Source organism: Megalopta genalis, chromosome 12 (genome assembly GCF_051020955.1).
Source record: "Megalopta genalis isolate 19385.01 chromosome 12, iyMegGena1_principal, whole genome shotgun sequence".
Lineage (NCBI taxonomy): Eukaryota > Metazoa > Arthropoda > Insecta > Hymenoptera > Halictidae > Megalopta > Megalopta genalis.
Genome location: NC_135024.1, coordinates 4,409,700 through 4,432,718, shown reverse-complemented (window position 1 = coordinate 4,432,718; position 23,019 = coordinate 4,409,700). Strand labels below are relative to the sequence as shown.

At 36.3% G+C, this 23,019-nt stretch overlaps 1 protein-coding gene across 1 annotated transcript in view; it reads right to left on the bottom strand.

Annotated features, from left to right (window-relative positions):
• Nucleotides 1-23,019, bottom strand: part of 5-HT2B (5-hydroxytryptamine receptor 2B) — a 162,496-nt gene that overhangs the window by 50,072 nt on the left and 89,405 nt on the right. Inside the window, exon 3 of the mRNA XM_033484739.2 lies at nt 8,694-8,926. Within this exon, the coding sequence (XP_033340630.1) occupies nt 8,694-8,926 (233 nt within the window). The remainder of the gene's footprint in view (nt 1-8,693; nt 8,927-23,019) is intronic.

The following is a 23,019-nucleotide window of genomic DNA, read 5'->3' as shown; positions in this document are numbered from 1 at the left end:
TGAAAAAGAAAGCACATACTTGCTTCGCGAATGCTATGGATTTCTGCTGTTATCGAATCTGTTTTTAACCTACTTTTATTAGCTGTTCGAAACAAGCATGTTTCACACGATCGTGAAATGTTAATAGAAACGTAACGTTTGTGGTCGAACGAAGGAATCTACGATGTTAGTATCGATTCGAAACGATATTTCAGAGAAAGTGAGCGGCGGCTATAGTTAATTGCTTTCCATTGGTTGTTAATTGCGAGAGATATCGTTTAGATTATTATAGTGGCGTTGCAACGAGAGCCCGGTTAAATATTAAAACACGCAAATTGCTGTTTAGAATTCGAATTTCCATAAGCAGCCTCCGTTCCGCCGTTTCGGCATTATGCAAACCGAATTCACGCGCAGCATAATCCTCGGATCTATTGTCTGTCGATGCGAAGTCGCAAATCAGACGGTTCTGTCTGTCGGTGAAGCCACCAGCGAGAAGCAACCGTGCAGATCGAATCATCTTTCCGCTTCGCGTGAGAATAAGCCGCAATTTCCGACAAAAACACCCGCCCCTCAGACTCCTTGCAACCCTTCTAGCTTCTCTTTTAGTCGCGTGCATCGCATAGATACGTTTCCTCACCCCTCGGTTCCGTATGTTTCGTTCCCGACGCGTTCTTCCGAGCGAGAATCGCGAAACCTTAAAGATCGATGGCTAAGACTGTACCGAATTATTTAAAAAAAGCTGCTAGCTGCATTCGCAGTTGCTCATGGGGATAGACCACCCTGATCGGTTCGAAAAATTGATTTCTACGGGTTTCGCACTAAAAATTCATTCCTTCGTGTATTCACCTTTTTCCAAATCAAATTCATCCTTTTGAAAGTCATATTCACATTTTTGCAACTCAAATTCATCCTTTTGAAAGTCATATTTACCTTGCTTCAAGTCTTTGTTCTTTTGCAAGTCATATTCGCCTTTTTCATACTTTAAAAAGATCAAAGTAGAAAAACTTGATTCTCAGAGGAGTAATTTAATCTGCGAATGAGTGAATTTGATTGGAACAAATTGATTTGATTCCGCAAAGGACAGCTTTGTTTTAAGAAAAGGTGAATTTGATCTACAGAGGGATGAATTCGTTTTGAAAAAGGTGAAATATAATCTTCGAAAGGGAGAACTTGTTCTAAAGTAGGCGAATATGTTCTGCATAATGATGAATTTTATAATGCGAAATTCATATAAAAAACGAAACTCGATTATTTTGAACACAGCCAAGCCTGATCTACCATCTCGAAGTAATTTGCCCCGATCATTCAATTAGCCGGACACTAATTCAATGTAAATATAACAATCGGTAGGGAGTAAAACCTTGGTATACTTGTCGCTTTATTAAAACCGGTGACATCAACCCGTCACGTGAACGATGAGCTCCGAGGTCTGACCTCGAATGACGCTTTAATACCGAGTGGCGATTCATATTGTTCGGGTCGCACGTTAATGTCAGCCGAGTTAATTGGAAAGTCTTTGATAGTTCGGTTGCCTGACCGGTGGGAAACACGTTGCACATATTTCACCGAGTTTAACGAGCACACGCGAGAAATGAGAATTAATCGAGTGAAACGAGCCAACTTTTCTTGACTCGGGAAATTATGGCTGGCCATGGGACGGCATCTAGTAGCCGTACGCGGACCGCCCATACGTTTGGGACAGCTGAACTCGAAAATCTCGGTCAGATCTGTTTGTCCCTTGACGTTATGTATTAACAAAGCCTGTAACGCGATGGTTTGCGCACGGTATACGCTAAAAGCGAAACTTTGATTAAATGGCCCGCCGTATCGGACGTCTCTTAACAGTCCAAAGGCTGTACAAGCATGATACAGATCTCTTGTTAAGAGCTCACGGTAACTTAACAGCAATGCACGGGAATTCTATAGAAATCGGGAATTTAAAGAGTTGTGGAACTTTTTAGTAGGTTCCATTTAACCTTTTGTACTGTTGCGACTGGTCAGACTCGCGACGACGACTTCGTATATGTATAATCTAGTAAGTATAAAGATGTGAACAATTATAGACACAAAGTAACTTTTACATTTTGCCTCGTTCTGTCAGTAAAATTATTAATACTTTATCTAGCAATTTTTGCTGCACCGTGTTGAACAGAAATCAATTTTTATTAGAATTCAAGGAGGATTAAAGGAGCAATCATTGTAATCAATTTTATATTGTCAGATCTGTATTCGTTAACTAAATTATGTGCTTTATCTTTTCCGCTGATTTGGCAATCAATGTCATAAATACAATTTCCATATTGTGACTTTTAAAACGTTTAGAATTTTTGAGACTCATAAGATGCAAAAAGTAGAGGGATGTTTGATTTATTAGTATTAGGAGGCGTTACGATCATTGTGGTAAACATTGAATATTATTCCATAAATAGCACTGTGACTTAAATTGGTTAATATGTCATTAATCTGTAATATTTACGTAAATCATTCATCGTTTGAAACTAGTTCGAGTTTCTTCATACGAGTTCGAGCAGGATTTCTTTGAAAACGAAAATTTCGATCACTGGTAGGACTCAATGCAATTTTGTATTATTATTATTAATTTAGTATAAGTGATGGAACTATTAACTCTCATGGAGACTGCTCTCGATGTGACCAAAAAAACGAATCTTTAATGACAATCACCATTGTTGTGATAAAACTGTACAAACCAATTTCGTATCAACATTTTTGTTTTATTACAGCTCAACCTTCGTCTTATTTGCAAATCTGCGTTGAATCGTTTCTTGAAAACGTGAGGGTTAATGTTATGAATAAAACTTTATCTAATAGTAGATGTAAGTTTTTATAAAGCTCCACAAATTAGTCCATGTTTGTACACAAAGCAATAAATTGATAATCGGAAACAAAGTTTACGAGAGTGTCAGTCTTTGTTCCTGAATCAAGTTTAGAACCTATTGTTTTCGATGCAGTACAATATTACTTTAATTTCATTGTTCCAGTGCTCTAGCTTTCACTTTTGCATGTTTTCTTTTCTAGTTCTCCTGCGCTGGTTTAACACTCGGATAATGGCATTCGGGTTAATTTGGTCCCAGAGCATCTAGATTCTGACAATTAATTTCAATGTAATTACAATTAAAATTAAATAGATATTGTTTTAAGCCTAAACAACGGATCTTTATGCAAAATACGAACTGTCTGCATCTGTAGCAAATAATAGGAGTACCTTAAAACTTGCATTCTTTCCTTAATTATTTTAGTCGGTCGAATTTTTGTCATAAATGCATAAAATCCGCAGTCCATTTCTAACAGTGATAAGATAGAATTTATTTGAACTTTGTATTTCTATTATAATATCCGTTCGAAAAAAGAAGTTTGTCTAAGTAGTTGTTATGCAAACATTTTCATAATATCAGGAACTGTAAAAGAAAAAAGAAAAACGTGTCTAGGAGTAGATTGAAGTATACGTTGAAAAGAATTATTAAATACAATGAAAAATAATTCTAAGCATATACTCGGTAATATTTTGGATAGAAGTATCCGTCATTCGAGTGTTAATTAAATTAAATTCCTCTCTTTGATTCCTCCCTTTGCACTTCTCTCTTTCGCATAGATGTTCAAACGAAATCCCTCACCGGTCTGTATATCCTGCTCTTTTCTTCCCTTCCATTTTCCAATATCTGTTACGCTCTTCCCCGTCCTCATAACTTATCCTTGCCACCATCTTTTGATTTCTTTCCGCCCTACTTCTCTTGAATATTTCGGATATCCTCTCACACAATTCAATCTTTCCTACCTCCGATTGCATTCTTGCTTCTGCGTCTTCTCGTGTTTTCGCAGCTCCGTCCCTTTTTCCTCTTTACATTATCCCTCTTAACACATATTCCCTTACTCGTTCAAACACGACGTTTTCCAAGCTGCTTCCGTTTAATATCCCAGCCGTTCGACGTTCATATCGGAAGTGTTAATTACGACTATCCGAGATTGCCAAAATCATCCTTTCCAAATGGTACACGATCGATCGTAAATTCTTTAGTTTACGATTATGGAAACCTCACGAAGATGCCTCTGTTGAAATTGATCGAATGAATTATCAATTTTGGGAACATGAAAAACATTTCCAAAACTTCCGTTTCAGCGCTCGGCAGAGCCAATGTTAATTTCTTATCGACAGAGTTATTATAACTTTGATATCGTGCTGCTGCTGGAATAATAATACTGTAAAAAAAGAAATAGTATTCGACTCGGCGTCAAATAGCGTCATCTTTAAATAAGGTGTTAATAGGCATCTTCGATGATTACGCTGTAGCTGAACGAAGCGGAATAACTTTCTTTGGAACGATTCGTTCACGGTTATGAATCAGCTACGAGGAACTATTTGTTTCGAGATGCGCGTCGAAATTTAAGTATTCCCGACATTTGTTCCTGTCATTCGCAACAGTTCCTTGGAAGTACGCGCGATTCCTTCGTCGTCCAAAGGGACCGAGGAATCGCATGCCGAAGTTGCAGTAACTTTCGGAATCGGAATTTACTTCCGCCGCGGGAGTTTGTATTCCGCGAAAATGCAAATCCTGCGATGTGCGGAAATATTGGCTGCCAGTGTTCCGCGGAACGATTCGGTGACCCAATTTTTCATTTGCATTCTCGTATGGAGATCGTCAGAATTTCAATATTCAAAATTCCTCGCGGTTTATTACCCGCGTCTGCGTATCTCTACATTTTAATGATGGAGACCATAGATACACTGCATCCATTTGCCGGACCTCTGCGGCTAATTAGAGTACTGTGCATCGTAATCTTTACCCTTCTGCGTGAGATAAGTCTATTGTACTATATATCATTTATATACTTATATAAAATTTTATGTCTATATGCCTATATATTATATAACACAAATTTGTATTCTGTTGTTATCGAACTATTACTCGAAGTAGAAATTTTTCGCACCCTCAAATGCATAATACATATTAATAATCTTCGCAGAAAAATAAAGTAATTTATAATCTGTTTAAAACAAAAAAGATGATTTTTATCGTTATTATGAAGTACTTTGAAACAATTTGTTTCATTTGACTGACAAGTGACCCTATTCTCATTTGCAAGAACCTAGATCTGCTAATCTAATCACTTTAATATCGTAATATTAAAACAAAATATGTAAATTTAAACGAAGAAATATGACGAGCATAATTATCATTGTGTCGAATCTATATAATTTAATTTCGAAGAATGTATAATTACAATATTCTATACGTTTGAAGTTGGTACCCTAAATTGATTAATTTTTCAACGCTTCGAATCTAGATCCTAATTTTAAACAAGTCTTTTATTTCCACTCGAGTACTCGTAATTAGTTTTAATTAATTTAAACGCGAGCTCAAACTTTTCGTTCGATACTAAGAATCGGGTGCCCGAATGGCGAAATAAACGAGCCGAAGCTAGTCCCGGATTATACTAATGCCTTTTTAGATGCACGCTCTCTACTTGGCTTCTGGGCCTGTGATTTACGCTGTAAATGCACGTACGAGCGAGTAGACATGGGTTTCGTGCAACACGACAACTGCACGAAATGCCTATCAACAGTTTAATGGACGAAGTATCGGGAGCTTAAATGTACCGGATACGCTTCCAGCAGTTTCGTTTTCCACTCTTTCTTAATTTTCAGTCTCTTGATCGATACCTTTCAGTCCCGCCGGTTTAACTGCAACACTATTATTTCCGAAATGTCCGCAATTCCGGGCATTTATTATAGTCTACTTCGCTACGAATGAACTATAATTATCTGGAGCCGATTTATTGGGGTCACTGGTCTTCGCTGTACTTCAACGTGTTTGTATGTTAACTTCTGCGATCTGCTTTAATATATTGGGTTGGCAACTAAGTAATTGCCGATTTCAGTTATAGATGTTTCTCACTCCCATTTTTATGATATCTATTGGAAATGGGTAGATAAATAAAAGTAAAACGCAGTGAATTAAACTTATCCCTTTTAGTTTATTAATTTGATGTACGAGGAAGAACCGTCTTTACTTTCCTGATTGCTCCAGGAGACTGAAGACTATTCACAAAGACGAAACCAAAAACGTCACCTAGAGACAAAGAGCACTCTGTTCTATATACATATGAAATCATTGTTTATCTAATGGTACTCTGTCGAGACTCTCGGCGTCGATTCGTTTTTGTAACTTATATGCTAGAAGGAAAAACTTCTGAGTATTCAAAAGAGAGAAAATAATCCAATAATATCGGTAAATGTTATATTATAAAATTATTATTATTATTATTATTATTATGTTATTTTTTATTATCCGTGAATGTTAGCAACTGGACAAATTGACTGCGGCGGTCAAGGAAAAGCGACCAGAATTGGTCGATCGTAAAGGTGTCATTTTCCAGCAGGACAATGCTAGGCCGCACACGTCTTCGTCCACTCGGCAAAAATTGATGGATATTGGTTGGGAATTGATGTTACACCCACCATATAGCCCTGATCTCGCGCCATCGGATTGCCACTTGTTTCGATCCCTGGACAACTCCCTTCGTGGTAAAACTTTTAACGATGATGACGCTGTAAAATCTCACTTAACTCAGTTTTTGGCCGAAAAGGATCAGACTTTCTACGAGCGTGGAATTTTCAAGTTGTCAGAAAGATGGCAAAAGGTCATCGAACAAAATGGAAAATACATTACAGATTAAACTTCATTCCAAGTGAAAAATAATTTTGTATTTCATTGAACAAATCGGCAATTACTTAGTTGCCAACCCAATATAATTTTCAACTGTTTTCATTTTTAACGTATTACGTTCACGTGATAATACGAGATAGCGGATATTTATGCATCTGCGGTATCTGCAGATTTTTAAACTGCAAGCGAACGTGCAAATTGATAAGAGCTGGTAGTATTTTTATTTTATTTTTACAACGAACAATCTTTCAGCTGATAAAGAAGATTTCTCTTCGATCGTAATTTTCGTCAAATGAATTATGAAAATAAGAATTTGTTGTACAAGTTGTATGAAAATTCATTCATTCGAATTCCTTTTTAAATAACACTTGCATTTCTATTTTATAGACTCTTTTAAAGACCCGTTAATGTCTCAAACATAACGATAAATAAACATACGTTATTTTGCATACATCGCATTATGTAATTGAACAAATACGTTCCTAAAAACATTTGGACGAAGAACGACTAATAATAAAATACAATTCGTACGCGTACGTGTTCGAGCAAAAAGCGAAGTAACTTTCTTAAAATTAACTGGAAAATGTCACGATAAAATCGCGTGGTGAAAACGACGGGAATTAATCGCAACTAGTGCAGAAGATTTACGTTCCATGCTTTTCTTTCTAAACGGAGCAAAAATGTGTAACACATGTTGCTGCGACGTTATCGTAAGATACGCACGCGTTTAACTCGAAATTAACCGAACTATTTAATTTCCATTTCACGCTCGAACGTTCGCGAAGAACATCTCGAAAATGGTCGCGTTATATTTCAAAGCTTTTTCTACCTGAAACGATAACAATTATAACATTGTCGGAATGATGATTCATTGAATTCCTGTCAATACTCGTTCTCAATCACACGATACACCTGTATCGTTCCACGCGCACAACCGTACGCCCGTGTACGTGTTAATCCTCGTTTCTCTATGGGACGTTCATTCATAATCGACGCACGTTTATTGTCTGTGACGCATTCAATCGCAATATCCGCTCGAAACCGTTCGCCCGATCAGACATTAAGTTTGTATTAAATTGTTGTTTGCTTTTTAAAACAATAAGGAACAATTACGAATTCACGCTGCGGCGAAAATACAACCTCAATTTCCGTGACGCCAGAGTGAAAATTACAGTTTTATGTGTCCAAGTTTATATAAATTTCGAACATAATAATTTCATAGACAAAGATATATTATTATATTATCCGCTATTATAAATTATAAAATTTATTATACAATTTTCTAGATTCCATCTGTAACATTGGATTCGTGGCTTAACTTGGAATCATTTTTAATTTCCTTGAACAATGTCCAGTAAAAGTTTAGAAACTAATAAGGATAATAATAATAATAATAATAATAAATAATATCGAACGTATATCCTGTATTTGCTAAACAAACCATCAGGTTTAAAGCATTAATGAATAAATTGTAAATAAGCTCATGACTTTGTAATTTATAGTTTATGAATTGGACCAAAATAATTACGTTATATCCTAGTAAATTACGCGATTAATAAATTTTGTAATGACAACCGACGATTTCAGTTGTGAACAAATGATGATTTCTCTGAAAGTTATAATATATATATATATATATATGAGTAAGACTTTTAAGTTGCATTTTTTGATGCAGCAACATGGCACAGAATGCTATTAAAATGTTCTCTGAAAATACTCAAATAAATTATGATTAATTAAGGCATCTCCTTTTTGCACATAACAGTTACATTCTGTAACTCTCTGAGTGCAACGAGATAATATTTGAAACAATTTCCAGCAATAGTACACGATAAATAGACTGCGGAGTTTTATGCGAAATAAAAATTGTCTATATTTGTTGCAAGAACCACAGAAGTCAATTCGCAACTTCTTCCTTTCTTTAATCATTAAAAATCCGCAGCCTAATGGTAAGTGTTCGTTAGTGTTCGTAGTACCTGTTACCTGCCTGAAAGAAACGGAACACCAATGGTTCCGCAAACGGTTTCTCACCTTCGAGTACATTAGGCTAAGCGGCAAGCTCATGGCGATGCTGAGGATCCACACGAAGATAATTTTCAGCGTGACTCTCCGTCTGGTCTTGTTGCGACCGAATTTCATCGGGTATCGTAGGCTGAGGTATCGATCCACGCTTATGGTGCACAGGTGCATGATGCTCGCGGTGCAGAACAACACGTCCAGGCAGATCCAGGCGAGGCAATAGACCGGTGGCAGCGGAAAATATCCTGAAATGATAATTGCTATGTGTACAGATCGCTCGAAACGATTGCAGAACGCTTTGGCCGTTCAACTATAGTGCTAGGTGAAGTCGAAAGTTCGCTCCCTTTTACGATCGTTTATCTTTCAACTAAGATCGTGTGCACTTAAAGTGCTCTATTTGAAAACAATATTCATGTTTTAGCTTGTAATAAGAAATAGGTTTGTTTATTCTTTCGACAGAGAATTTCGGACATATTCAAATGAAATCTCTAAACAATTTTCAATGCATTTAAATCGTCACCTGATTACACAATTTTGATGAATCAATTAAATATTTACAAATTACATCTATAACTATAAATTACATTTACAATCATAAATTAAATGTTATTGCAATAAATTGCTGTTACACTGGGAAAAATAAAGACTATGACGTCTGCAAGAAATATGTTCAAAAACATGTTTTAAATAAAACTGAATAATTATGATAGTGATCTGTTGTCCAAGAGTGAAATGTTACATGGTTAAAACTTTCGTTTATAAAAATTTTCCGAAGCTATTTTATTTTAATTTAAAGAAATTTCGGCGATTTTGTATGATTATGAAAGCACCGAATAAAATCACTAAATTTTTTTTTTTTTTTTACTGCTTTATTTTAACGAGGGCGAGTGGACGTCGCAAAACAATGAACGCAAAATCCGTTCACACAAATCGATAGGGCATAACAAACGAACATATTACGCGAAAGCAATTTATCTTAAAATTGGAGCTAAAGGTTAAAGCGACAAAGACTGCAACTGTTTCTGGGAGCAATCTAAAAGTTAGAATTACTATTGTTTCCTTTTATTTTTACAATATCCCTAGGAACAATTATTAATATTTTTAAGAAAGTTGCTGCTTTTAAAATTGATAAAAGTACAAATTCGTTTATCATCTATTTATATAGTAATTCCACGTTGTGAATAGGTCATAGGTATACTACTGTGATCAAAAAGTAAGGTGAAATTGTCATTTAAAACTCCCGGACATTAGGAAGGCAGGCAATTGTTTTTTTCCTAGGTTGGTAGGACTGTCTATAACAATTGCCAAGCGTCTGTTTGTTAAAAGGTTTAATTATCTCCGAGTTACACGTGTTTTAGTAAACGACCAAAAGTGAATTTTTCGATTTTTACAATGGGTGATTTTGTTGAGCAAAGAACTTGCATCAAATTTTGTTTGCGGAACGAATATTCTTGTGCGGACACGTTGAAAATGTTGCGGAAGGCCTTTGGTGATCAAACTATGGCACAAAAAAACATTTATAAGTGGTACAACGAGTTCAAAGCGGGCCGAGAACGCGTTGAAGACGAACCGCGCTCTGGACGACCATCAACGTCTACCGACGAGGGCCACGTCCAAAAAAATCGAAGATTTGGTGCTTGAAAATCGTCGACTGACAATGAGAGACCTCGCTGATAGTGTTGGAATATCATTTGGCTCAGTCCAAACCATTTTGAAGGATGTTTTGTGTCTCAAACGCGTCAAGTCTCGATTGGTGCCATGTCATACTGCATTGGTTCTTCGCGACTTTTTAGCCAAAAACTCGACTCATATCGTTCCGCAACCACCGTATTCGCCTGATTTGGCTCCGTGCGACTTCTGGTTATTCAGCAAACTCAAAAAGCCAATGCGGGGACGCCGTTTTGACACGATTGAGGAGATAAAAACCGAATCGAAGAAGGTCTTGAAGGCTATACCGGAAAAAGACTATTCCGACTGTTTCGAGGACTGGAAAAAGCGTCGGAAACAGTGCGTTTTATCGGACGGGGATTACTTTGAAGGGGATGAAATTGATTTGGAAGAATAAATAAAGAATTTACATTTTATAAACAAATTCACCTTACTTTTTGATCACAGTAGTATACTAGTCATTCGGAGCAATTTTCGTTAATAATATCACGGATTATAAATAAATAATTGTTTCGTAACCGAATTAGTACCTTTATCCATCGCGTAAAAACAAATAAGTTGACTCACATCCTTGTTGGAAACAAAGATTCCCATGTGTAATGCACACCAGCACGGATACATGATACCGAGCTGTATTTTTATAATTAATCACGCACGGATAATTTCGGATTTCCATTTCAACCAGATACAATATTTCACTTTCCTCGCGTCCTGTCGAGCTACCAGTCGAAAGCATTTATCTTCGAAACTTCCTAACAGCTTCTGAACCGCTTTAAAAAAAAAAAGAGAAGAAGAAGAAGAAGAAGAAACGCTCGCGAGCGCATGCTTGCTATCGCGCGCGTATCTCACGGGAAACAGGAATTTTTACTTAAAACGCAAGCATTCCGTGCCGTCACTGTAACCGAACCCTCTAAACTTTGCGCGCCCTTCAACTCGATTCGATCCGGGATTAAATCTTTGTCTTTAATTAGATGTCTTATGATGTTAATTAATTTTATGAAGATTAAACGCTCGCAATTTTTTCTTTCATAGACGACAGTTTCGATTCGACTGAATTTATAACACAATTTTCGTACTCATTTATTTCACATGTAGAAATATTTGTGATTATGGTTGATAGAAATTTACATAGCTCAAATTTAAACTAGCATTTGATCAATTATATCATTCAGATATGTATGCTTAATGAAATTTTTCGAAAATAAATTGATAATATTAGCATACTGTTTTGAACGGATTGAGCATATTAACAAAGACGATTGTTTTGTTTATTACCATTGAGATAGAAAATTTGTATTTTCCATAAAGAAACTTAATTTGATTATAAAATGCGAAAATGAGATTTGCAGAAACATCTGCTAATTACGCTCATTGCTCTGACGTGTTACTCTGTGTATGTCATTAAATTTGCTGCAAATTTCCACATTTGCGTCACTTGTTTACAGCATCTTTAACTTCAAAGTATCTGCATAATACCGAAGATCGATCTGAACTTGTAGCACTTAGTGCTATTCTGTCGAATTATTATACAAAGGACTGTATTATGGAACACGTTTCTTGCGAATGTCGGATAAGCTTCAATACTTTCTGCGATGTATTTAAGGCCAAGTGCAGTTTCCTTACCATGTTCAAGGTTAAATTAAAAAGATAAAAAATTAAAATCCTCGAGAAGAATTTCGAATTCAAATTTATCTTAGTAAAAAGACAACCAATCACAGCGATCACCTAGAACTATTGTCGGGTAAAATATAAGACAATATACGAAATATTCCCACGAGACAAATCGTCGATGTTCCAGAATATTATAAAAAGAATTTGTCGAAATTGCACAATTGAATAGGAAAATATTGAAATAGAAAAATGTTCGACGAGAACTCCAACGTGAAACTATTCATTCCGTCCACGTGGCAGTCTTGTTTCAAATCACGGCCTTTTCAAAATATCCGAGAAAAAAAGCTCGGGCAAAGAAATCTGTTTCCGATCACTCGAAGATGGAAACGGCGGCGCACGCCGGAATTGAATTTGGAGATTAAATACGTGATTGAAAATCGGTTTCAAAATAAACGAATTCTTTCGTGCGGGCGAAAAATCGGTCGCGTCACGGAACCCAGTTTTAACGTCTCCCTCGTCTAGCGGGGGAACATGTTATTTGCATAACAGCGCGCCCGATGTGCGGGTAATTGTTAGGGAGGAAAACCAGGCCCGCTCGTTATGGAATTGTTTAATCTTGCAACGAAACTAATAATCCCCGCGAAAAAAGTAACGCGACGTTCGCCGAGGCAGCGAAATTTAAATCGTCGAACGCCGATTTTTCGAAATTCGTCGAACATCTCCGTTCGCGAATCGTGCTTTTATTCGATGATATTTTCCGGGTTGCGAATATTATGGAATATCCTCCATCGGTTTTCAACGGTTTACGAAATGTTACATCACTTTCAATTGAAAGGGGCACAATGCATGACCAACGGGGCAATTAAACTTTTAAATGAAGATATTTTTCAAGAGGAATTACATTTCCTTTGCATTGAGATATATATATATATATATATATATATATATATATATATATATATATATATAATATATAATAATATATATATAATATATATAATATAATATATATATATATATAAATTAAAATCCTCGAGAAGAATTTCGAATTCAAATTTATCTTAATAATATATATATCTCAATGCAAACATTTTGATTTATCGATATAAATTATACTCAAATAGTAAATGTAGTGTTCAGTTTCCTTTATATATATATATATATATATATATATTATATATAATAATATTAGTTAATAATAAATATATAATTTATATCGATAAATCAAAATGTTTATTACTTCTAACATTTTGTCCCTTATCATGTAACAAAATAATTGCTGATGGGCGGCTAACAGTTACGCTGCTTTCTCTTACATTTTTAGAGATATTTAAATAAAAACTTAACAATATAGCATATCTGTATATTTCTATATTATAAATAATAGAAAATAGAAATATGTAAATATAGTATTTCTTTTGGTTCTTGTTTAAATATCAGTAAAGATATAAAAGTTGCTATGAGTCTATAATTATGCGCACCGATGTATACACACTTAAACTAATTGGACGCTTTGTCTGACGAAAACGTGAAGATCTCAGATTATTCTTTAAACAATATACCGATGTCTCGGTGAAAATGTCACAACCAATACCGGTCTCCTCTATTTATAATTAAAAGCGACAACATTAAATTATAAAACGACGATCGACCCTTAACGAATCTGAGCTTTATAATAGCCATAAACGTAACTCCTCAGGCCTGAAAGTACAATCTCTCGAAAAAAGAAGCCGCGTCCTAAGCTCGACGGAAATTGCATGTGCTAATTAAAAAGTAATGAAATTCTCATTACGGACCAATATAAAACCGGAAAACAAAACTGCACAAAAATTCGCTGCACCTCGCGCGGCGCGAGAGGCGAATTTACGTTGCGTTCTACGGTAAAAGGGTTGGACGTGTTGCACGAACGAGTTTCGTCATTCGTTGAATTTTATAATGGCGGCCGTTTATTTTTCTGATTACCGTTTACATTGTCGGCCGTCTGTAATTGCGAGCCAACGATAAATTTGACGCACGGTTTCCTTTTACGGGCGGCGCGATATCATTAAGCGAGGGACCGGTTGTATCTCGGTTCCAAAGGGAGCCGCGTTTAATTGTAACGATCGCTGGAATCGCGCTCTGGCAAAACATGGAACATCCTCGATCCTGTGAATCGCGTAAAAACGATTATTAAGCGGCGCGCGCGCCAATTTGTTGCGGATCTGTTCGCTCGACAAAGATCGAGTCTTTCGGTAGAATGGCGGTCGAATTGTTTGAGTTACTTGATCGCGGAATAATTCGTTCGATCACGGACCGCCGTAGTATTGCGGCGTAAATCACAGTTTTTCCTCGTTCTGAGAACCGAGGAGTGTTATTGTTTATTAACACTTGTATTATTTACTGACCAAATTTACTGTTGAGATAGGGACTTAAATTTATTAATAGACTTAAATTAATAGACTTAAATTAATTTAGGCAACTTAAGTTGATACATTTTAAGATAAATTTTAAGTCACAATTTTCGGAAATGTGACTTACGTTACTATAGTTCTGATCTATTCAATTACAGGCGGTTTTTTAAGTGGAACAATAATTGACCGATGTTGGTTTTAATTTTCAATAATTTCAAGTTAAGAAAAGAGAAGTTGATATGGTGAATGAATTTTTATACTTTTTATTATCGTTGCTATTATGTCTCCAATTCATTGACATTATTAATAGCAGAAATAAATTTTTATTTCGTTCCTCTTTTTTTACAATAGATTTAGACGATTTTTGTTTCTCATATAGAATTTTTCAAAACATATTAGACGCTACTAGAAATTTATTTCATTTGAGTGACCACAGTAACCGCAGTCAAAACGATCGGTTTTATATATTTCTTTACTAGAATAAATTAAATAAATTAAAATTTTATATATTTCTTTACTTTACTAGAATTACTATTTCATAGAAAATGATCGAATACATTGTTTAACCCAACCATACATTATGATAAAAATGGCGAAAGATTAGATACGTTTTTTAGCGATTTCAATAAGCTGAAATTAATGCATAGATATTGTCGAATTTTTCTAATCGTATTTATAGGTCTAAAAGTATTTAAATAAACTAAATTCTTCTGGAAATTGCACAGCATCAAACAGCGCCCGCAGTGAAACAAAAGAAGATTGAACCGACGCCGGCGAACGCGAATCGGAGGAGTAATTTCGGGCGCGAAATTTGAATCCGGCGTCGCATCCGCCGAAAGGGGAAATCAAATTTTTCTGCGGCACGAATAGTCGGCCGTTTAAAATCGTTTAATGCGTCGCGGACGAGATCCATTTCGCCTGTCACGTCTATCTTTCGCGGCCTCGCGGAACGATTCCCAGCGAAATCTAAATTGAAAAATATCCTGCCGTCGCCGTCGGCTTCGTGAGCATCCTGACGGATTCGCTTGTCCTCGGCGATTTTTAACACGTCGGCTGCCACGTCACTCATATATCTTTCTTCTCGTGCCAGAGACCTGCGAACGTGCTACTTGACTAATCGCACAAATTTCCAACGTTTTCTCGCGGGCATCAATTACGATGGTTTATTGTTAGTGTTTTAAACGTGTACAGTGTTTCCAAGTATGGCCAACACTTCGATCGCCACGCCAGCAACCTAAAAAGTTTAATAATACAATAAATTCTCTCTAATTCGTGCTTAGATTGTGCACAAAAGTGGACAATTTGGGAAGAGAAGATACGATTAATCGAGCCTTGCGGCTCGTTTTTATGATTACAGTTTGTTAATTGTGTCTCCTCTTGCCAAATTGTCCATTTTTTGTGTACATTAGGGAGTATTTACTGTATTATAGTATTTTATTACTCTATTATATATATTATTTATTACTCTTATATATATATATATATATATATATATATATATAATATATAAAATAAATAATAATAATATAATATAATATAAATAATAATATATAATAAATAATATATATAATAGAATAATAAAATAATATATATATATATCTATATATATATATTATTTTATTATTCTATTTTATTACTCTATTATAGTATTTTATTGAACTGAATTGAAACTAAAAAGTTACGATCCTCGACATGAATTACTTTTCCAACGTTCTTCGGTTTGCGTGCAAACTATTTTCCGAATCTAAGTAAATATTTCGCGGCAGTTAAAGCGTTAAACAGTTACGTTACCGTTTTATTATTAAAAGTTTGCACAGAGTGATGTAGCTGCAAAGTTACATAGTTTCAAAGAAGGCTAATGACGCCGTGTCAACTTTTCTTGTACTTACGTAGAGTGGCTCTCAAGTTTTCAAAGTCAACCTACTTTCTTTTTTACGAAAGAATAATAAATTTCAGGTAAGGAAGTATTAATTTATGTCGGTCCTCTGAACCTCGCGAAAAATTAAAATTCCAAGAAGGAGAGTTGACTTTGGAAACTTCGTGACTCGTCTACGCACAGAAGAAGTTCGTAACACATCACAATAAATAACCTTTGCAACTAACACGTTTAACAATGTTTCGTAAAGTGCACAATTTTATGAAAGTAATTCTTTTTAAAAGGTAAGTTGGTTAACGATCCGACTTTAAATCATTGATCTTGTTTGTCACTAAATAAAAGTGAACTCTCATACGATTTTCAGCAATAACACGAATTTCTAAAAATTAATTTCGCACTTCAAATTATTAAATTCTGCTCGATTTATATCCGTCATTCCGGTATTTCGAAGCGGACAATGTATATTTGAGGAAAGAATATTTTAATCGCTCAAAGTAACAATTTCAATTAATTAAAAAAAATATCCTGCTTGCTCGTTACAAAGGAATATTTTATTTCATCATTTTGAATTATATAAATTTCAATCAAATGAACATTATCACGCCTTCGTACAATTTCTCTGCAATCATTAGAACACAAGATTTAAGTAACTGTAGTATTCAAATTAAAATGTTTTCTTAATTTACAGGACATTTATAATCACGTTTTTAATTTACTATTATTTAATTTATTATATATACACATAGAAAATTTTCATACACTTTTTAAAAATCTTTTAAATAACTTTTTTATAATTCATAACATACATATGTTTCATTTACTTTTTAAAAGTGAATAATTTCGTCTGCTAATTTAAAATTATATCCGTCAGAGTAAACTAAACATTTGCTACGTATTCGCGCAATTTTCGCGCGAAAATCAGAGCATTGTCGCAAGTGAATTTTTGTATCGTTCCGTTCCATTTAAAACTTTCAGAACTACTGTACGAGCGGGAAATATCCGAACGTGTTTAAGCTGATTCGGTGAGACCAGGTGATCTCTAATTTTGCCAGTTATTTATTCCGCGAGTTGCGAATCCCGTTTACCCCGGAATTTCAAATCCCCTGGCCCAGGTCCCCAGATTCCGGTACGCGACGTAGCCTGCAATTTTGGAATCTGGTTACATGAAAGCAGTCGACAAGGACAAAATTATTTCGTAAATTAAGGAGGCTGTTAGGCGAACGCTTGCGGGTTGCGGTTTCTGCGCTGTCGGTGAATTATTTAAAAGAAAGAACACGGTATGGATAAAGGATCGCCGCCTAGTAAAGCGCGTAATAACTTCACGAAAAATAATCACGTATCATTAAACACGCTGGTTGATTATTTTCTTTCAATGATAATAACAGCAAAATAATAATGGCAAACATAAATGTCTATGTCTCAGATTATGTCTATGATTACTAAGGCTTTTTACTCAGTATCGAATATATCTTTTTAATGGAATTATATATTGTTTAGGTGCGTCAGTCGATGCAGCTCGATATTCTTTACAAAAAAGTATTAACGTATTTACGTTAAAAAATCATTAGTTCAGGAGATATGTTAATTTTAACGTTGTTAGGACATTATCATTATCATTATCATTTTCGCGTTGTTAGCAACTCTCGACAATATTATAAATACAATATGATAACAATTTATAACATTTGCAATAACAACAATAACGTAAAAGTTTAGTCGACGGTCAGAAAACTGCGGAGAAAGAAATCTCAGGTGCCAGCGTCATTTTCGGAGCCGAATGTCGCGCATCGCGTAGCGGCGAATCCTGTCAGTTAACGCGCGCGAAAACTTCTAAATGTCACGGCACTTAAACCGGTTAGCCTTGTCGGTCGAAATATGAAATTGCTCGCGTGAAAATATTTCCTCGGAGGAAGCGGTGTGCCAAGGAGAAAACATCGGGTCCGCGCGCGGCCGCCATTTTCTTGCGGTTACGAGGAGCCAGCACGCGAAAATTGCTCTCGCACCACGGGGAAATTGAACGTGCGGGCATTCCGGCTCTCGCGCGCTCGCTTTCTGCGACTTCGCGTCCGGCGATCCTAATTAAAGCGGCCCCGCGTCCTTGCGCGTAAACAAGGCCGGGGCGACGCGTGCTCCACTCGATATTGGTATTATCGGGACCCGAAAGGACGTGACCAAATTTATTACACAGCAACGGCTTCCCTTTTCTCTTTATTAAACATCTGGCACCTCAGATTCGTTTCGGTTTCCAATACGGATACAATGCTGGGGAAACGCGCGCTACCGACCGGCCATGTGTTTTTCCTGTTAACGAGAAGCCCGATGGCGAAAGGAACTTTATAGGTCGCCGGAAATCTTAATTGGATGTGCCGAATTCTGAAAATACGAGTTATTTGCTTGACAAAATATTTCGACGAGGGGGAGAGAAGACTTTTGGAAAGTGTGCCAACGTTTAGGTGAAATTACTGGTAAAATATGATATAATTATGAAAGCACTATTTCTGTTATTGTAGAATCGACAAGAAAGTTGTCTTGCATGATTTTAACGAATTCCAGCTTATTTCAATTTATATTAATTTGCTCTTACAGTATCTTTGGCTGAACTTTTCTTCGAGGGTTTCCATGTTTTTGACTTTTCTAATGGATTTTGTCGAAAGAAGTCCAAAAAAGGTCCAAAAGAAAGAAATCCTGAATCTAGGAATGTAATAATAAGTAATTAGTGTAATAAATAAGACCAGAATTCATTTGTTAGTAAATTATGTCAAGATTATGTAGATTTCAATATGATTCCAATATGGCGCGCTAATCTGTTAAAAACGCTGGAATTCGTCAACTTTGGACTCGCATAACTTTTTAACAAATAAATTGAAGACTTATTTTAATTATATTCCTAGATTCAGGACTTTGATTTTTGGGCTTTCCGCGACAAAATCCATTGGAACGTACGCTGGAAAAACAAAAAACTAGAAACCCCCAAGGAAAAGTTTAACCTTCACTTTTTTCAACTATCTCAAAACAAAATATACGTAGAAACAGATCCGGTTTATTAACACGTTCCGTGCCGAGCTTTTTTTACTCGAATCTTCACACTTTGATATTTTACTAAAACTTGATGTATTACGTGCAATTATTAATTCTCGTACACATAACAACGTAACAAAAACTTATCAACGCCCATTCTTGCGGTGGAAATTGATTCTTCGGTTCTAAATTTCTTGTAAACAATTTGTTCAGTTCACTAAGTAAACATGCAAGCGTGTACCATCGATGGTACACGTGGCACGGAACGTGTTAATCGTTGTTTAATTTCAGATTCATTATATTTATCTCGATTTATTGTATAAGCTAAACACAAAACTAGGGAAGACACTTCAAAAACAAATAAAACAGTTCACCTAATATCAATCGCTGCAAATTATATTTCACGTTCAAGTCACGTCGCTCGACGTTTCCTAACTAAACGCGAAAGTATATTCCGGAATTCTGATTTCACCTAACTATTCAGAGACAACGAACAAATCGGAACGAATTAATGTCGGACGACGCGACGTGGAAACACACACACACGCATACGTGGGTTGTTTCAACTTAAACTGATGGGTCTGCGTAAACCGAGCGAATCCGAAACCACGTGCGAAACTAGAACGTAGTGCCAGCTTTTACAGGTTTCCGTGTTTAGCAACGTTTCCACGTGTCGGCATTATGTATATCGGCATCCCGCGCGATGTAAAGCAACAGCGTCGTCGTCCCGGCAATTTTACACTAGACTATAAATACGTAACAACGGCTCTCTGTAAATATGAGCCGTTTATTTTGAAAGTGGCATAAGTCGCTTTGTTTTTAAGTCGATATATTTAACACGTTGACTGCCACGCGTATTTACAACAAAATCCCCTACAGGCCACCCGTGCCGCTATAGGAAGCGTGCGCTGTTAATTCATGTCTGTTTCTGTTCCTGCATGAACAGTTGGAATCTTTGCCGAGTACCGAATGGTATAACTTAAAATCTCTGCCCTTATTTTTTTTCAATAATGAAAAGAGATCGGATTGCCCGGAAGGAGAAGCATAAATAAAATTACATCGTCAGATTCTGATTTGGATGCTGATAAATACAATCTTAGTGATAATGAATGTTATGAAGATACTATTGACGAGATTTTACGAGAATTGGTCATGGAAGAAGAAAGAAATGTTGATGATACCGAGGAAGCTACAGTTCAAATAAAAGCTCAAATAAAAGATACGAAATGGACCGATCAGAGGCATGAGCAAATCTGAAAAAACCAACAACTTTTTGTCCAAGCTGTCCTGATCAACCTCAACTTTGCAGAGAATGTTTTAATGTTATACACTGCGAACAATTTTTTCAACCCTAGAAAGGTAACCATATGACAACGTACGTAAAAGATAACCATGCGCTTCAGAGGCGCATGCTTTTCTAAGGCGTCAATTTTATACTAACAATGGATATTTATTTAAGTTAATCTAGTCATTTTAAAGGTTTGGCATTATTGTAAAAATAAAATGCATTTATATTATATTTTTTTATATTTTAAGTAATTTTAAACTTAAATCACTAGACCTCTATGAAAAATTAACAAAAATCAACAGTCTTCGCAGGCGCCTCTGCGACGTAGGTTATCTTTCTCGGGTTAATAAACCATTTTTATAAGAATTCAATAGTTTCATTACCTCCTGTAGAATATTTGTCGAAATATTTTCGGAAATCCTTTGTAAGTAGTCAAATCAGCGTCACCCGAATTACGGGTGACGTGGCCTGATAAGAACTTTTGCTGTCACCCGAATACAGGTGACGCGGCAGTCAACGTGTTAAGGGTTTGCGTTTTAACACGTTTAAAAATATGGATGCTAACTTTCGAGAAGATTTACTTGTATTTGTTATCTCAGGGTACTGATATTTTTCTCAGTATAAATAATTTCGTATAAACATTAAAAAATCACCACTTTTTATTACGGTAAAGTGACTTATGCCACTTTCAAAATAAACGGCTCATATCTGCATTCGCGTGACTAATTGTCCGCGTCCGCGTTACCCAAGGTGCTTCGCACACGGTGTATCGATACAGATGCAATTTATCGTTGAAAAATTCTCCTATCGTCTAATTTCAATTTATTATTACGATTGTAATTCATCGTTGAAACTGAAAAAACACTGTCGTTTAATTTCAATGTTGACACTGTACAAAGTTAGGGCAAAAATTGATTTTTATTTGGATGTAAAGAAATAATATTAATATATTTATAATTAGTATATGCTAATAGTAGCACATAATTAGTGCATACTGTTCGAAGTATCGGTACGTGCCAACGGGTTAATCGATGTTCGCGAAAATATGAATTCGAATTTCACGCGTGAATCTCCGTCGTCGCGAATAAAAGCTTATTTTTCTTTCGCAGCGATGTTCGCGAAAAACATTACGCGAAATGTTCATAATACGAAACAACTACAGCAGCCCAACGCATTCGAAACGGTAGGAAGTCGTTTGTCAAACGAAACGCGGGGACAAGGAATTTTCGATGCGGAACGCGTAGTCAACGAGATAACAAAATGCGGACGCTTTGTAAATTTCCGCGGTTTTAGTTGCAGAAACGTTTGGAACGCCGCGCAGGAATTTTTCATATTTCTTCTCGCCCTCTCTCTAATTGACAGCAAAATAATTCCAAGGTGTTCCCGCGCCAAGAAACAATTACGGCGGGGGAAAAAAACACGCCGCGAGCTCGACCACGTTTCATTAAGCTCTTCTCTGATGATTTTTGAAATTTTTATTACGTCCAGTTGGCCGTATTCGCGTCGCCCGACGTCGCAGGCTCGACGTGTATTATCACGGGACGTTTACAACGACGATACGTGAATAGTCGCCGTTAAATTATTTCCGAACGGGTCGCAGTGAATACGCGTCGCCGGATAATACACGGCGCGGGATCATTTCGGTTCGGCGTCAAATTCCCGTACGCCGGTGCGCTGATTAATTAAAACGCGACAGTTCGAAAATCTTGGTGACTTATGGCCAGCAAGATTACCGAAACACGCCAATTACAACGCCGCTATTCGATGCGCTGCCGCTCTGGATCAAACACTACCGTAATTTCTCTCTAATTCGCGCTCCGATTGGGCACGAAAATGGAGAATTTGGGAACAGGAGATACGATTATTCGTAACTATGCATCTTCTTTTGCCAAATTGACCATTTTTGGGAACAATCTGAGCGCGAATTAGCCCTTTCGCTACTACGGGGGCCTATAGTCACCGGTCGCAACAATGGAGCCAAAAGTTAAAACAAGGGCTATCGCCTCGCTTTCCTCTGTTCGCAGACGCTATCATCTACCAAAAACTACGATCAATTGTAATAAATCTGGTCATATTAATCCAACGCGTCTTACTGCAAGGCACTTTCCATCGATTTATGTAAATAACAAAACGAGAAGAAAAAATCCGCTAAGAAAATGTGTGGTATGCGCAAAGAACGACAAAAGCAGTCAAACGCGATTCCAATGTGAGAACTGCAATGTTGGATTATGTGTGTATCCGTGTTTTGAGAAGTTTCATACAGAATATAATTATTCAAAAATTATTGCTCAATAATATGTTATGATTATAGTTACTATTTTGTTGTGCAATGTAAAAATATTAATTGTATTGTTGAATTAAAAACACGTTCATGGAAAATTATGAACGAATTGTTATGAACAGAAATCATTTCGCTTCTAAAAGCAGTGTCACAACGTCGTCTTTGAAGCAAAAGACTTGGCCCCGAATGCTGAAGACTGCGCGCGC